The sequence below is a fragment of the Myotis myotis genome, unplaced genomic scaffold (assembly GCF_014108235.1).
Source record: "Myotis myotis isolate mMyoMyo1 unplaced genomic scaffold, mMyoMyo1.p scaffold_m19_p_2, whole genome shotgun sequence".
NCBI lineage: Eukaryota > Metazoa > Chordata > Mammalia > Chiroptera > Vespertilionidae > Myotis > Myotis myotis.
In genome coordinates, this window is record NW_023416324.1 from 15,349,244 (window position 1) to 15,366,297 (window position 17,054).

General features: G+C 54.1%; 1 protein-coding gene across 6 annotated transcripts in view; it reads left to right on the forward strand.

The window, feature by feature from the left end:
* RPS6KA1 (ribosomal protein S6 kinase A1) overlaps window positions 1-17,054 on the forward strand; it is a 40,868-nt gene that overhangs the window by 11,137 nt on the left and 12,677 nt on the right. For 2 of the 6 annotated variants that reach the window (XM_036348689.1, XM_036348690.1), the window contains 13 exons: window positions 5,355-5,471; window positions 5,728-5,809; window positions 7,837-7,917; window positions 8,087-8,166; window positions 9,660-9,766; window positions 10,492-10,529; window positions 10,996-11,138; window positions 11,537-11,607; window positions 11,923-12,011; window positions 12,978-13,042; window positions 13,285-13,387; window positions 14,835-14,965; window positions 16,820-16,945. In XM_036348689.1, coding sequence (XP_036204582.1) covers window positions 5,355-5,471; window positions 5,728-5,809; window positions 7,837-7,917; window positions 8,087-8,166; window positions 9,660-9,766; window positions 10,492-10,529; window positions 10,996-11,138; window positions 11,537-11,607; window positions 11,923-12,011; window positions 12,978-13,042; window positions 13,285-13,387; window positions 14,835-14,965; window positions 16,820-16,945 — 1,233 coding nt within the window. Of the gene's footprint in view, window positions 1-2,562; window positions 2,695-4,358; window positions 4,543-5,354; window positions 5,472-5,727; window positions 5,810-5,993; window positions 6,055-7,836; window positions 7,918-8,086; window positions 8,167-9,659; window positions 9,767-10,491; window positions 10,530-10,995; window positions 11,139-11,536; window positions 11,608-11,922; window positions 12,012-12,977; window positions 13,043-13,284; window positions 13,388-14,834; window positions 14,966-16,819; window positions 16,946-17,054 lie in introns of those variants that run through there. The other 4 variants (XM_036348691.1, XM_036348692.1, XM_036348688.1 and 1 more) reach the window with 4 other exon arrangements.

Genomic DNA, 17,054 nt, shown 5'->3' on the forward strand with positions numbered 1-17,054 from the left:
TTTCACCCGGCTCTCTACATTAGCGGTTCTCAACCTGTGGGTCGCGACCCCTTTGGCGGTCGAACGACCCTTTCACAGGGATTGCCTAAGACCATCCTGCATATCAGATATTTACATTACAATTCATAACAGTAGCAACATTACAGTTATGAAGTAGCAACGAAAGTAATTATATGGTTGGGTCACCACATGAGGAACTGTATTTAAAGGGCCAGAAGGTTGAGAGCCACTGCTCTACATGATGTGCCTTTTTTCCCTCCTTTCTGTCTGGCCAACTCCTGTTCCTCCTCAGGGTCCTGCTGGACTGCCCTCTCTCTGGAAGGTTTTCAGACCTCACCCTAGGCCAGTGATGGCGAACCTTTTGAGCTCGGCTTGTCAGCATTTTGAAAAACCCTAACTTAACGCTGGTGCCGTGTCACATATAGAAATTTTTTGATATTTGCAACCATAGTAAAACAAAGACTTATATTTTTGATATTTATTTTATATATTTAAATGCCATTTAACAAAGAAAAATCAACCAAAAAAATGAGTTCGCTTGTCACCTCTGACAGGCGTGTCATAGGTTCGCCGTCACTGCCCTAGGCAGATAGTCACCGCCTCTGGGCATCCACAGCACTAACTGTAGCTCTGTCGCCGGCAGTTGTGTTTTGTTATCACGTATTTATTTTTTGGAGCCACCTGAGATCAAGGCCGGCATCTGCCTCAATCTGTGTGCTTCCTAGTGTGTGGCTCCTGACATGGGGATGGAGCAGGGCGCCAGGAGCTGTGGGTGATGTCCACATGGGAGGCCGCCGGCTGGCCTTGCAGGGAGGGCAGTGATGAAATGCTGAGGAGTGTCGGCTTTGGATTTTGCTGTTAGCTCTCCCCCTTTCTAACCGTGTGGCCTTGGCCAAGTCACTTTCTGAGTTTAGTTTCCTCATCTCTGAAATGAGACTGAGATGCAGGGTGTGGCAGAATCCACACCAGCAATGACCGAAGGAAAGAACAGTCTTACTCCAGTAAATTATTGTCACTCCATGCCAGTCCTGGCCTAGTACCTGAGGCCAGCTCCCCGTCAAGGGTGCCTGGAAACTGTGGAACCCTCCTCACCTGCCCAGAGGCATGCTGGGGAGACAAGTCGGGGGACCTCTGTCCTACAGGAGGGGGCAGTGCCTGGGAAGCCCTGCTGATGCTGCCCACTGGGGAAGGGGCTGTTGATATGCATTAGGGCCAGGGGTTGGCAGGTAGGCTTGGGCTGTAGCTGGTGGAGGGAGGCCCAGGGTGACAACCCTAGGGACCAGGGATCAGGCGGGGTCTCTGGTCTTCTCTCCCAGCTGCCTTGTGGGAGGAAGTAAATAAGAGGAAGTATCTATGGGGGGAATGGGGCAGGAACCAAGGGATGTGGTCTGGTGCCTGTCCTACCCCTTCTGCCACCCAGAGGCCTCACGGGCCCCGCACATAGCATTCAGCAAAGGCACTCTGAGACCGTTTCCTTCCTGCTGCCCCTTCTTGTACCCTGCTCGCCACAGATCATCTTCCTTTGCTTCTCAGGGACTCAAGGGTCGGGTGGCTGAGGGCTGTCCGAACCTCTAAACTGCCTGAAGAAGCTGGGTGCAGTGAGAAGCCTCTAGGACAGCGGTTCTCAACCTGCGGGTTGCGACCCCTTTGGCGGTCGAATGACCCTTTCACAGGGGTCGCCTAAGACCATCCTGCATATCAGATATTTACATTACGATTCATAACAGTAGCAGCATTACAGTTATGAAGTAGCCACGAAAATCATTTTATGGCTGGGTCACAACATGAGGAACTGTATTTAAAGGGCCAGAAGGTTGAGAACCACTGCTCTAGGAGGTATCTTTCACAAGCCCAGCAGGCATCATCAGATTGCTTTATTGGAGGCCCTGTGAGGACTGGAAGGGGAAGTCAGTGTGTACGTGGGGGTGTTTCCACATAGGGGATGTCTGTGGAAATGGTTTCCGATCATTGGCCTGTGTGTGTGTGTCAGTTCCTGTGGGTGTACTGGGGTGAGTGATGTGGCAGGGTCACGTGGAAGGGGGCTGGGCTGGTCAACCCCTGCCCCAGGCTACCTGCTCCTCGTCTCAGACCTCTGTGGGTCCTTGCCAGGGCCTTCGGCCCCCTTGCCCATCATCCCAGGGTCCTGGACTGTCAGGCTCTTCAGGGCCGGGCTGAGTATGGTGGTGCCTGCTCTGTGGGCTGTCGTTTTGGGTGGGCCTAGCCATGGAATGGTCACTATGGGGGAAGGTGTCTGTGCTGTAGGCTGGGGCAGTTAGAGCCCGTGGCTTGCTGACTTCTGCCCCTCATTCTCTCAAGGAATTGTTTGTGTCCTAGATGCCCACTGTGTCGGTGCCTTATCACCTGTGACTCTGTCTGTGTTCCAGTCTCCCCTCCTTAGGATTAGAGGAGACAAGTAGGGGTGTGTCCCTGCCCCCTCTCCCCATAGTCATGGGCTTGGGGTCTACAGCGTTCCCTCCTCAGCAAGGGAGACTGACCCATCTTCTGTCCCTCCTCCCTGCAGAGGGGGAAGTGAGAAGGAGGGGGTCAGGGACCCTGCCTTCTGAGCTAGGAAGGCTGAAAAAGCAGAAGTAAGGGGAGTAATGGGGCCCTCTGGCTACCAGCGTGAGCCCCACCATGCAGACCCCGGCAGATTTCTCCAGAGTTGAGAGAGACTCACTCTCCTGTCCCAGAAAGGTGAGCAGAGGGTTGGCCTGCCTCCAGCAGTGTCTGTCACCATAGCTCTGGGCAAGGAATGGGCTTGGGGGTAGCTCTGTCCCCTGGGGTTTCCGGGTGACTGCCTCTGCCTTCAGGGAGTGTTCTCAGTCACAGACAGACGTGGAGGCTCAGGGTGGGGTGGGCAGGGTTTGCTGTGTGGCTCTGCCTGTCCCACCCAGGGCTATTGGCGGACCTGATTAGCTTGCGGCTTTTTGTGACTGTTCAGTGCACCATGACCATGGGGCTGGCCTCTGGGGGTCAAGACCTGGAATGGGAAGTTCCCGGACTGACCCTAGTACTGAGGGAGGGGCGGGCTTGGATGAGAGGACATGGCTCTGGGTGACTTACCTACCCACCCTTTCCTGGCACTTGGGGCCTGCCAACCGCAGGCACAGCAATAACCAGGGGAAGGACTTGGGTTCTGCCACCACTTCACTTTGAGCCTGGGTGAGTCACTGTCCTCTAGGCCTCAGTTTCCTGTTCCTAAATGGGCATAACAGCTTTTGGGATATTTGGATCAGAATCAAAGTCATCAGATTGCACTCAGATGCTCCTCTCAGCCCACCGTCTTAGTCCTGGTCCCCCCTCAGACGTGGAGGACCTCAGAGATGGGTCTGCCACAAATACCGGACTGTCCTCCCAAGTGCTAGGGGTTTGCAGGTGACATCCTCTCCCACAGGCAGACCAGCAAGAACCAGAGCTCTGCCTTTTGAGTCCAGGGTCTGATGTTCTGAGTACCTGGCTGTCTTTGCTGCCTGTGTGTCTGCCCTGGGTACCTGTCTGTCTACTTGGGCCTCCCTGACTGGCTGTCTGTCTGCTGCCCACTTGCCTCTGTTGTTGGGCTCCTGTCTCTGTCACTGCTTGGTGAGGGCCTGGCTTTACCTGTTGGGCACATGTCACGTGTTAGATGTCTGTTGGATCAGGTCCTCTTCTGTTTCTGCCTGTTGAGTACGTGTCCCCATCTGTCTCCACCTGTTGGCTGTACGTCCCCATCTGTCTCTGCCTATTGGGTCCCCATCTGTCTCTGCCTGTTGGGTTCATGTCCCCGTCCATCTTTGCCTCTTGGATGAGTCCCCACCTGCTTCCACCTGTTAGTGTGAATCTCTGACCACCTCCGCCTGTTAGGTATAAGTCTGTCCACCTCTGTCTGTTAGGTGTGAGTCCCCTCCTGCCTCTGCCTGTTGGATATGTGTTCTTCCTACTTCTGCCTGTCCATCCCTGCCTGCTGGGCATGTGTGCCCTCTGGTCTCTGCCTGTTGGATGCCCACATTCATTCATCTTCACCTGTTGGGTGCCGGTCTCTGCCTGCTGGGTGTCCCTCTTTATCTGCCTCTGCATGTTGGGTGCCTGCCTCTGCTGGTTGGGTGTCCTTCTTTATCTGGTTCTATGCCTGTCTCTGCCTGTTGGGTACCTATCTGCTCCTCAGCAATTGGGTTGGCATGTAGGCCCACAGGGAGAATAGGGTGGAGGGCCAGAGGGCAGCCCTCAGGCAGTGGGGGAGAGAGAGAGGAAGGGAACGCGGTGGAGGGTGTAGGCCTGGAACTAGGAAACCACAGGCCTTGAGTGATTGGCGGCGCAGGCCCAGCCCCAGCCCCCGCCCTCACCCAGCACATCCGCCTTGGGCCCGGCCACCTCCAAGGCAGCCCCGGAGGCTGCCTGCTCCTGCCATGGTGCCTTGGCCCTGCTGGGCGGATGGAGCAGGATCCCAAGCCGCCCCGTCTGCGGCTCTGGGCCCTGCTCCCCTGGATGCCCAGGAAGCAGCGGCCCAGGATCAGCCAGACCTCTCTGCCTGCCCCTGGCCCTGGCTCTGGCCCCAGGCGGGACTCGGTGAGTGTGGCCGGATGAGTTGTCCTGGCTGAGGCCCTTGGAGCAGGTGCCCAGGCAGCCAGTTTGGCCTCAGCTGGGCTCTCCTAGCCCAGGCCTGGCCCTGCTGGGTGACTGGACTCTGCCTAGACTTGCTTCCTGGGGAAGTGAGGGGGCACTTCAGGGCTCCTGGGTGACACCGGAAGATTGGAGGGACGGCAGAGGGTCCTAGAACAACTGCCGCCTGGTGAGGGGTTTCTGGTAGATTTGTATGAAGGAGCTTGGGGAGGGTGGGGCATGGGGTCTCTGGTCTTAGCTCCTGCCCACCCAAATGGGCATTTACTGAGTTGGTTTCTGATGACTTGTGGGTCCCTATGTATCTCAGCCTTGTCCCTCCGGCCAGTGGAATCCTGTCATCCATCCTGTCTAGGAACAAAAACCCAGTTCTGCCAACCCAAAATGAGAACAAACCCTACTTCCTATTGTGGCAAAACCAAAACCTTTACGGCAGGGGGAGGGGAGGACCTGAGGCAGGTCACTGGGCCTCAGCCAGAGCCGGGGATTGGCTCAGCGTGGCCATGCCTGGGCATCCGTTTGGGCCGGAGCATCAGGAGCAGTAGGAGCAGTGCCTCATCTGACCTGCACCTTGAGAGTTTGACCCTCCCTGGCCTTTGAAGCCTTTTGGTATCAATGAGTCTGGAGGCTGGTCTCGTCGGGGTGGTTGTCTCTCTGGGCCTGCAGGGCCCTGTCTGCTGGGAGTGGACTTGGAAGGGGGCCATGCCCTGTGCTTGCCCAGAGGGGGCCCACCGTGCCCACCAACTCTATCCCTCCGTCAGGATGAGGGCGTCCTCAAGGAGATCTCCATCACGCACCACGTCAAGGCTGGCTCTGAGAAGGCTGACCCGTCCCATTTCGAGCTGCTCAAGGTTCTGGGCCAGGGATCCTTTGGCAAAGTGAGTCCTGAGCCCACACCTGGGAGGGCAGCACTGGTCATGTCAGGGGTGGGGATGAGAGCTCACCTTGGGGCTCTGAGGACCAGAGGGCAAGGGTGGATGGGTCTGAGGGAGGACGAGAGGTCACCTTAGGACCCAGGGAGGGCAAAAGGTGAACATGGGGCTCAGGGAAATGAGAACTCAGCCTGGGACCTGGAGATTGGGGGCTGGGCCACCCCCAGCTGCTCCTCTGCTTTTCCCACAACTGCCTTCTCAGGTCTTCCTGGTGCGGAAGATCACCCGGCCTGACAGTGGACACCTGTATGCCATGAAGGTACTAAAGAAGGCAACACTGAAAGGTGAGTGGAGGGCCCTGGCCGGGGAGCTCGGAGCATCATCCAGATGTGCCAGGGTTGCGGGTTCCATCCCTGGTCAGGGCGCATGTAGGAGTCAGTGGGTGCGTGAATGGTGGAGCAGCTGATCAATGTTTCTCCCCCCTCCCTTCCTCTCTCTCAAATTAATAAATAAAAATTATTTATCCAGGCTGGGCACAGGATCAAGGGAGACAGACCAGCTCTCCAGGGCCTTGCGTCCGATGGAGGAGGTCAGCCACTCCTTACCCCACACCACACCTTATGGAAAAGACAGGGTCCATTCAAAAGAAAAGACTTCTGGTGTTAACTGCATCCCCACCCCCATGTCCCACACCAAGTGCCAATGACCGTAACTGAAGGCGAATGTCTGGAAGGAGGCAGGTGGGGTGTGCAGTGCATCTGTGGTGGGGGCCTTCAGATATCAGTGTCAGGTTGCTTGGGCAGAGCCCTTCTGCCAGCAGAGTTACTTCATGGTGTTAGGAGAGTCTGAGGTAGACCTCTCGGGTGGAGAAGGGTGTGAAGCTGCTGAGTGGATAGGATAGGCTGAGTCAAAGAAGTGGCATAGAGATGGATGGTAGAGAGGTTCAGGAGGGAGCCTGAGGCAGGGCTAGAATTCCAGGACTTAGGAAGGGCATGAGGACAGTTGGTATGGGCTTTGGGCTGGGCAGTGACTCTTTGACCAGCCTGGGAGCCAGTGTAGCCACCGACCAGATGGAGTGGGCCTGGGATATGGGGGGAGAAAGGGTTTGGAAGTGTTAGCCTTGGGGACATTACGGGTCTTGCGGCTCATGAAGGGCTGTCTGTGGGATGATGTAGCTTTGGTGCCCCAAGGCCAGCCTGCTAGGGTGGGAGTCATTCCCCAGGAGGGATGGTGGGGGCCACATGGGAAGAGAAAGATGACAAGACTGGGTTCCTGCTTTGAAGGGGCTGGAGAGGCTGAGCAGTCCCTGCAGTGGGGTGCACTCGTTGCTGTGACCGGGGATCTCAGGGAAGGGGGCGTGCAGCCTCCTGGGGGCGGGGGTAGGCTCACATAAAGAGTAGCCATTTGAACTGTGCCTTGCAGGATGAGTTGGGAGTTCTCCAGACTGAAAATAGGAAAGGAATGGGACCCCAGGAAGGAGGAACTGTTAGCCAGAGCTAAATTGTAGGGGCAATTTGAAAATGTAAGGCGTATTTGGGAAATGGTGACTGGAATAGTTTACTCCAGCATGGTGCCTGTCATGTCTGGTGAGGGAAACAAAAAACATTAAAACAGAGGGTGCGAGGTGCTCTGAGGGGGAAGCAGAGCTCTGCTAACTCAGGCAAGTTCAGGAAGACTTCCTGGAGGAGGTGAGGCCTAAAATGAGTCAAAGAAGAAACTGTTGATCAGAATTGCCTAGGGACTTTTTAAAAAATATATTTTTATTTCTTTCAGAGAGGAAGAGAGAGGGAGAGAGAGATAGAAACATCAATGATGAGAGAGAATCATTGATTGGCTGCCTTCTGCACATCTCACACCGAGGATCGAGCCCGCAACCTGGGCATATGCCCTGACCAGGAATTGAACCGTGACCGGGTTCATAGGTCAATGCTCAACCACTGAACCGCACCAGCTGGGCGGGACATTTAGTCTTTAAAAATAAAAAGTATGTGGGGCTGTCTGCTCAGACCCATGAGTCTGAATTTGAGGCCCCAGGAATCTGCCTTTATAAGTAGCTCCCTAAGTGACTATTCTCACCAACCCCCTGACTGAAATTGGGGATTTTTATGCAGAGAGGGGGCTAGTCAAGATACCCTGGAGGAGCCCTAGGGGCAAAGGCAGAGGGCACACAGAGGAACGGTTGCTCAGACTGGCTGGGTTGACTCGCCCTGATGGAGCATGGTTGGAGATGGGGCCAGAGTGTTGGGCAGGGCACCAAGGGCCCAGCCCTGGGCACTGCCATGAAATGTGAGGAACAGGAGGAAAAGAGAGCCCTTCTTTGCCAGGGGCTAGGAGTGGCTAGACTTGATGACCTCCTTTCTTCTCTGGCCAGTGCGTGACCGCGTTCGGACCAAGATGGAGAGAGACATCCTGGCCGATGTGAACCACCCATTTGTGGTGAAGCTGCACTATGGTGAGACTGCAGACCTTCCTGAGTCCCACCCTACCTGCCGCCTTTGCCCTTGCCTGTGGGCTGCTGTCTTCCCTGTACATTGCCAACCTGCCACCTGGCAGGCCAAGGGCACGGGGGCAGAGCAGACGGGCCCAGCTGGCTCCACCATGGCCTTTTCCTCTCTCCCCAGCCTTCCAGACCGAGGGCAAGCTCTATCTTATTCTGGACTTTCTGCGTGGTGGGGACCTCTTCACACGGCTCTCCAAAGAGGTGAGCTTGCACCCCACTACTAGAGGGGCCCAGGATGGAGCTGGAGGGACAGCAAAGCCTCTGTGTGGCCTGGACCTGGGACTACCCAGGCCTGTGTAGCAGCCTCTGACCCTGGGACAGAGTTCACACTCTCAAAGCCTCTGAGAATTTTGGTGGGTTGAGGAGGATCAGGCCTTGGATCTGATGCCACCGCGATGCTGGGGAGCTCAGTGTGGCTATCACCTGTCCCCATCCATTCTTCCAGGGCCGCCTTTGGCTGGGCATTGAGAACGGGAGAAGCCCAAATTCACCCAGGAAGCTAGATACTGTAATGTTACATACCATGTGTCAATCAAAAGGATTTTTAACTGACCTAAAACAATTGTAGCCAGGTATAAAAATGGCCATTAGTACAATTCAAACTGTAGAAGAGAACCAGACTTAATTTTTTAAATGTTATTTTAATGTTTGAATAGATGATACATTTATATGATTGAAAAGAAAAATATTGAGAAATCTTCAGCCCATCCCACCCCCCTTCACCCCACATAGATAAACTTGTTTTGTTTTTTTAAAATATATTTTTATTGATTTTAGAGAGGAAGGGAGAGGGATGGAGAGATAGAAACATCAATGATGAGAGAGAATCATTGATGGCTGCCTCCTGCACGCCCCCTAGTGGGGATTGAGCCTGCAACCCAGGCATGTGTCCTTTGCTGGAATCGAACCTGGGACCCTTTAGTCCGCAGGCTGATGTTCTATCCACTGAGCAAAACCAGCTAGGGCAATAAGTAAACATTTTTATTGGTTTCTTATTTAAGCTTTCCATGTCTCTTTGGAAATACACACCATTCTGATACATGTTCTGAATCCCAACTCCCACATTTTTACATAAAAAGTACTATTCTGGCCCTGGCTGGTGTGGTTCAGTTGGTTGGAGTGTCATCCAGTACACCGAAAGTCGCAGGTTCGATTCCCAGTCAGGGTACATACCTAGGTTGTGGGTTTGGTCCCTGGTTAGGATGCATACAAGAGGCAACCAATCGATGTTTCTCTCTCTCCCTTTCCCTTCTTCTCTCTAAAATCAATAAACATATCCTCAACGAGGATTTTAAAAAAAAGGAACTATTCTGTGATACTGTTCTATACCTTGCTTTTATTCAAGACAGTATATCTGAGAGACCGATCTGTATCAGAACATGGGGAAGCTTCTTTTTGTAGTTTATGGCTGCACAGCACTGATCTGCAGGGAGAGGCATCACTCCCGTCTACTGCTTGACCCTTGGGCTGTTTCCAACCTTTTGCTATTTCCAAGCAATGCCACAATGAGTGACACGTATATTAGTCATTTCACACCTCGAACCCCTTTAGGAAGAGCAGGGTGGATGGTACTGGGGTCTCTTAAGGGTCCTCCTCAAGGTGGACCCTCAGGACCAGGAAGTTGCTGACTGCCCTTTGCCCCAGCTCCTGAAGAAAAGGCGATCCCAGCTGAAATCCCCTCCCTCCTGTTGCAGGTTATGTTCACGGAGGAGGACGTGAAGTTTTATCTGGCTGAGCTGGCTTTGGGCCTGGACCACCTGCATAGCCTGGGCATCATTTACAGAGACCTCAAGCCTGAGAAGTGAGTGCAGCTCCAGCCTCACCTTGGCCTCCCTGGGGGTGCAGAGGCAGGCCCTGGGGCCTCTCCTAGGACAGGGCCACCCCAATGGGCATGGGTGTGACTCTCCCCAAGAAAGTTCCTGTCCCACGAGCTGTTCCGTGAATGGGTGGGTAGAGTGGAGTGGTGGTGGCGGCAGGCTTACCTTGGGGGGCTGTCTAATCACTAGTGTTGCCGTTACCAAGGGCCAGGCACTTCTATGAAAGTACGTTGCCTGTCTTTTTCCTAATCCAGTGTGACATCTAAGATGCTACCATTAAAGGTCATTCCTCGATATGGCTTCTCTAGAATTTCCCTTAACATCTAAATATCCTCGACCGGTAACTTAGGAGCCAGGGGCAGGTGCTAAGGTGGACTGAGCTCTGGCTTTAGAGTTAATCAGACCCACATTCAAACCTTGTCTCCACCACGTTCTATGACCATGGGGAGTTCCTTAGCCTCCTTAGGCCTTAGTCTCCCCTTTGTTAAAATGGGGCAATAATAGTACCTACCTCACACAGTGTTTCAAGGGTTAGCAAAGAAGGTAGGCAATACACCTGCATAGCACTGCCAGCACCCGCCCCACCCACCCATTCCTCAGATGCATCTGGGTGGATCATCTCTGGGCCAACCCCGACAGCCCCCGTGGTGTCATCAGAACCATAAGGAGCCACAGCTGAGGGGCCCTGACTCTTCTCTCTTCATTACAGCATCCTTCTGGATGAGGAGGGCCACATCAAACTCACCGGTGAGTGGAGGGCACCTGCCTCCTCAGGTCCCAGGGGAGGGCAGGATGGGCTCTTACTGGGCTTGGGCTGAGTGCTAAGGATCTGTTCTTCTATGTGACCAAAGGCACTAAGACGTGGTTAGAAGCCCAGGTCCAAGACTTGGAATGGCCTGGGTTTGAACCGTAGCTCCCTACTGTGCAACATTGTGCAAGTCTCCCATCCTCTCTGGGACTTAGCTTACTCTTTTTTAAAAAATAAATTTTTATTGATTTTAGAGAGAGAAGAAGGGAGAGGAGGAGAGAGAGAGAGAGAAACATCAATTACTTGCCTCCCGTACCTACTCCGACCAGGGCCCTCAGCTTATTCTTGAATGTCCTGAGAGTGATGTCCTAAGACCTCTGGGCAGGGAAGTTGGGGGTGCAGGGGGTGATGGCGAAGAAGGCAGGGGTGTCCTGAAGATGTGTCCTCTTGCCCTCCTTGCCACAGACTTTGGCCTGAGCAAGGAAGCCATTGACCATGAGAAGAAGGCCTATTCCTTCTGTGGGACAGTGGAGTACATGGCCCCCGAGGTCGTCAACCGCCAGGGTCACACCCACAGTGCAGATTGGTGGTCCTATGGGGTGTTGATGGTGAGTACCAGGCCGTGGTAAAGTATCCAACCCAGGCCTCAGGCCTCAGTTTCCTCATCTGTACAGTCAGGGGATTGATGGTCTTTAAGGCTCTTCTGTCCTCTCATAGCCAAACTGGCCTTGCCCTTCACCCAGCTGCAGTTCCCTTCCTTGGAAGGATTTCTGTTTTGTCCTCAGCCTGGGTGCCCCAGCCCGGGCTGGGCTGGGCCTCTCCCCAACTTCGGGTCCCGAATACTGCTCCTGGTGTTTTGACTGACAGAGGGGAGAGGGACAGACACAGGTGAACCTCCAGCAAGCCAGCAAGAATCCTGGGAACGGAGCTGAGTGGCTTGTGTGGAAAGAGGTGGGGGGCATGGGAGATGGGGACCAGAGCCTGAATGGACCCTTGTCTTCTGCAGTTTGAGATGCTGACGGGCTCCCTGCCCTTCCAGGGGAAGGACCGGAAGGAGACCATGACACTGATTCTGAAGTAAGCACCAGCTCCTTCCTGACCCCTCAGGGTCTCTTCACGCCTGGCCCCAGTTTGGGGGCCAGAATAATACCCTAAACCTGCCTCCGATTTCCCCATTAAAAAGACACTCCCCTGGGTGAAGCATTGTGCTTTCCAGGGCCTCTTGTTCATCCACCAGGGCCTGTGGGAGGCGAATCCCAGAATCCTCTGGGAGGTGAGCTAGTGGATGGCTTGTCTGGCATGAGCTGGAAACTAGACCTGGACAAAAGTGGGAGGTGAGATGGGGCCTCTGGGCTGGGGCTCAGCCCTGATGAGACCCGGGGGCTGTTTCAGGGCGAAGCTAGGCATGCCCCAGTTTCTGAGCACGGAAGCCCAGAGCCTCCTGCGGGCGCTGTTCAAGCGGAATCCTGCCAACCGGCTCGGTAAGCAGCCCCAGCTCCGGGGAGGGGAGCGGGTACAGCTGCGGCCTAGGCCACGGGGCCATATCTGGTGCTGAAAGGGACCGTTGTCCTTTGTGTAGGCAGACAATGCTGCTGGCCACCCTCCTTTTTGGCTCCATGTGTGGTATTCGGGGCAGCGGGGTGACCTGTGTGTAGGGGAAGGCAGGAACTGAGTCATCCCCACTCCCCCTGGGACAAGGACAGAGGCCCCCACACAGCTCCTCGCCAAGGCTGCTGGCACAAGAGGAAGAACATGAGCTCAGGCATCAGAAGGCTCAGGTCCCAATCCCAGCCCCATGCCAGGTCCCCACTGCCTGGTGTGCAGTGGTCCCTCCATAAATACTTGTTGCGAACAAATGAGTGCCATTTATGAGCTATGTGACCAAGGTAGTTGACTTCACCTCCCAGTGCCCCAGGTCCTCATCTTCCGATTGAGGATGATCTCAAGCTCTGTTGATTAAATGAAGTCACATGAACGTGTCTGGTGTGTGCTAGTTGCTCAATATATCTTGGCTCCTGGGTTCACCTGAACCATGAACCAGGTCCTTGGGATTGAGTGGAATGAGAGCCTGTCTGGTGACTGACAAGGGCAATGGGATTAGAACAACAGAGATGATGCCTGGCATGGGAGGGAGGTAGAGGCCCTCTGCAGATCTTGGAACAAGTCCAGCCTCTGTCCTGTGTGGCCTTGGGCAAGTTGCTTAACCTCTCTGGGCCTTCCTTCTTTTAGCAGTCACATTAGAGCTTGATCATAAGGGGCCCCAGAAAGTGGAAAATGCTGAGCAGGCAATAGGCCTTGTGATGGCTGGGTAGATTGGGGACAGGGTGAGCCCATCCTCCTTAGTGCTGCCAGTGGACTGCTCCAGCTGCTGGTTCCAGACCAGTGAGGCTGCTTGGAGGTGTCTGGAGGTTGAACCATCTGCAGACCCCTCATCTGGGCTCTTTCAGGCTCCGGCCCTGATGGGGCAGAGGAAATCAAGCGACATGTCTTCTACTCCACCATTGACTGGAATGTGAGTGTGTCTGTCACCCCATCAGGGCTTCAACTGTTGAGGGAGGGGCTTCTACTGACAAAGGCCTTAAATGTGGAACAGGGGTGACAGCATGGACTGGGGGGCAAGGGCTAGCCTTCCAAGGGCAAGCAATTGTGTCCCTGACTGCATAACCTGTGCTCTGGGCCTATCACCTCCTGCATGGGGCTCCCAGCAGGCTGTGGGGGTGTTATGGTGACCGGAATGCCCACCCCACTTTTCAGAAGCTGTACCGTCGTGAGATCAAGCCACCCTTCAAGCCGGCCGTGGCCCAACCTGATGACACCTTTTACTTTGACACCGAGTTCACATCCCGCACACCCAAGGGTGCGTCCCTTGCTTGATTTGTCTTGGACTGGTACAGGAGGGAGGCGGGGGTGGTAGGACTCTGGCAGGCGCAGGTGTGTGGGCGGACAGGCGGGTGGGTCTCTGACTCTCTGTCCCCGTCTTGTTCTGCTTGACTCTCCCACTCCAGGGCTCTGTGGGCTCTTTGTGTCTGGGCGAGGGGGTGGGGGAGAGTGGGTGGTTCAGGCCACAATAGATAAGTCAGGACCCCTGCCCCGGGCATCTGCCAGCCCACTGGGAAGACCAAACACATCAGGCTCACACTCACGTCAGGGGTAAAAAATCTGACCCAATAAAAACAAGGTGGAGATGGTCTGGCAGAGCAGAGGTGACAGCACCCACAGGTCAGGGGCAAATGTGGGAATCTGCTTTGGCTACTCTGACCGCCAGGCCTCAGTGTATTCATCTGGAACATGGGTTTAGCCATAGGTCCATTCAGTCCTGTCTTTCCTTGTAAGAAGCCAAGGGCTTCTGGGAGGAAGTTTGGTAAACCCTAACATTTTGTCCAGTTATTGGGGCCGGGGGAGGGGGGGAATGTTAGTTCTGGAAGGTGGTTTTAGCAGAAGGGGTGCTTTTTTCACTGTGCTTGTACATCTCTGATGATAGGGAGCTTAGCATTTCTCTGAGCATTTCGTCCCTCTTTCCTCATTTATCTGACAAATATGTGCCTAGTCTCTACTGTGTGCCAGCCATGGGGGGATTGATGGTGAACAAGACAGATTCAGGCCCTGCCTTTATATGGCCCAGGCTCTAGTGCGGGGAGAGACGTGAAAACAGCTACTGGGCAGTGTGACAAGTGCAGCTTAATAGGGGTAAAGGGCTAGAGGATCAACCTCAAGCAAGGCTTTTCCGAGGAGAGAGTGGATGAGCTGAGCCTCGAAGGATAGACAAAGAGTGAATTATGTAGTGAGAGGGAAGAGCATGTGCAGTGGCTCAGAGTCTCCTTTAAGGATCTGAGAAGTCTGACCTGCTGAGCTGTGGAGTGAGGGAGAGAAGGCTAAGATCACAAGAACCTGAGAAGTTGGATTTTTTCTTGCGGGCAGAGAGGAACGTTTGAAGGGAAGGGTACAGGGATAGATTTGTGGTCGGAACCATCTTTCTGGCTGCTGCACAGAAGATGGACCTAAAGGAGCAGACTGAGGCAGGGAGGCCAGGAGGAGGCATCCAGGAAGGGGTGAAGGGTCTTGGCCTGCACTGGACACCGGATGTGGGGGGTCTTTCATCCTTGTGTATCAGGGCTGGTCTGGTCTAAACACACATGAACAGATGGCTGGCTAGGGGCTGGGATAAGGAGTTCTGTCCTGCCCAAGCTCCCACCATCCATGGCCAGCTGCTGAGGCAAGCCTGGGAGCCCCTAGTTACCTTTTGCTGGGCTGCCTCGGGATCAAGGGCACCTCCTCAGGCTCACATTCCCTTCCTACCCCTGTAGACTCCCCTGGCATCCCCCCCAGCGCTGGCGCCCATCAGCTGTTCCGTGGCTTCAGCTTCGTGGCCACCGGCCTGATGGAGGATGACGGCAAGACTTGGGCCACACAGGCACCACTGCACTCCGTGGTACAGGTGAGGGGCCAGGAGGCTGTTGCCCAGTTGTTCTTTTCCACCTCAAAGCCACAGGCAAAATGACCGAGAACACAGGCTCTGGAGTTGGACAGGCCTGGGTTCAAACCCCGATTGCCACTGTGTAGTCATTGAGCTTCCAAAACTCCTTGGGCCTCAGTTTCCCCATTTGTAAAAACAAGGATGACAACATGGATATAATTTTTCTGGCACAGCCAGGGACATTGTAGATCCTGAATAAGTGCAAGGGGGTGCCCAGGCTGGTGGTGCTGGGAGGTGGATGTGAAGTCCCCAACAGGGACGGGTAGCAGGGGGCTCCTGTCTCCTCTCACTTGTTCCCCATTTGCACATTTTCCCGACTCCGTGGAAAATTTAGAATTGAGAGGCAAGAATGTAGACCCTGGAACTCATTGCCTGGGTTCAGAACTTCCAAGGTGAGGGACTTGATTGAGACACTTACCCTCCTGATGCCTCAGTTTCCTCATCTGTAAATGAGGATGATGATAAAAACTTTCCATAGGGTTGTGAGGATTATATAAGTTGATATGTGTAAAGTTAACATGACTATGTAATTTATTATCCAACTGGACATCTTTGTCCAAGACGAATGTTAAACCAGACTGGATGTGAGAACAGCAGGCATAAACCAGGGCTGTCCATGGGCCGTGTGGTCACCTGATAGAAAGTGCCTAGAATGGTATCTGCCACACGCTAAGCATTATCGAAGCATTTGCTATTATTAATTGCCGGGGTCCAACCCCAGCAGGTCCAGGGGTCCCCAAAGGTGTGGACGGAGTCGGCGAAGAAGGAAGGACACAGAGACAGTGTTCAGTTGATCAGCAGCCTAGCCAGGATCTCCAGCCAGGATCTCCAGCCAAGTTCTGGTCTGGATCTCCAGAGAGGTTCTGCTTAGGATCTCCTGCCAGGGTCTGTGTCCATGTTCTCTTGCTAGGTTCTCCAGGTTCTCCAGCCAGGTTCTGTAGCCATGTTCCCTCGCTAGGTTCTCCAGCCAGGTTCTGTCCAGGTTCTCCAGCCAGGTTCAGTCACCAGGTTCTAGTCAGGTTCTCTTGCCAATTTCTGTAGTCAGGTTCAGTCCAGGATCTTTTGCCATGTTCTCTCAATCTAAGTTCTGTGTTCTAAGTTCTGTGTTCTAAGTTCTGTGTCTTGCTGTCTTATTACATCTGTATTTATACCAGTTGATTCAATCCTATCAATCTCTATTACAAAGGTTAGGGCGTTTCTTATCTCCATTCCAGGGAGTAAAGATTATGTAGCTTAAGCATGATTGTTCATAGTTAAAGTGATTAATTACCCGCCTGGCACTTAGTTAAGAGGTTTTATTCCCTCCCTAACTTCAGGGGAAAATCCCTACCTGGGGAAACACCCTTTCTCACAGACCTTGGTTAAAACACATAGTGCCAAGAAGGTGAGCAAACATATTAAGAACAGTATAGCATATATGCCAGGTCCCTTGAAACAGCAAGCATGGACCAGCTCCCGGCAATTAATGTCTTGGAACCTTGGGATACCTTATGAAGTGGGCTCTGACACCCCAGAAAGGGAAGGCAACTCGCCCAAGGCTACAGGAAGTGGCAGAGCTGGGACCCAGCTCAGGGCTCCTGCATGCCTCTCAAGCCTACCCATTTCACTGCTCTCTGACAGCAGCATGGGAACCAGCGAGTGTGCCCATCATGTAGGTCCAGGGAGGGCCAAATTCTTGCCCAGGGTCACACATCCAGCATTCTACCCCAGTCCTGGCTGCTGCCTGGTGCCATCTCCACAGAGCCTGGACCTCAGGTGCTGGGAAACCTCTGCATTCTAAAGCAGAAGGCCAGCCCATCTCTTGGTCTCCTACAGCAGCTGCATGGGAAGAACCTGGTTTTCAGCGACGGCTACATGGTAAAAGAGACGATTGGTGTGGGCTCCTACTCCGTGTGCAAGCGCTGTGTCCACAAGGCCACCAACATGGAGTATGCTGTCAAGGTGGGCCTCCAACCATGTATCTGGACAGGGCGGGATGGGGGCGGGGAGTGGCGAGGAGGCCAATATAGCATTTGCCCTTTGGCAAGGAGGGTTGGTGCCTGGGGCTCTG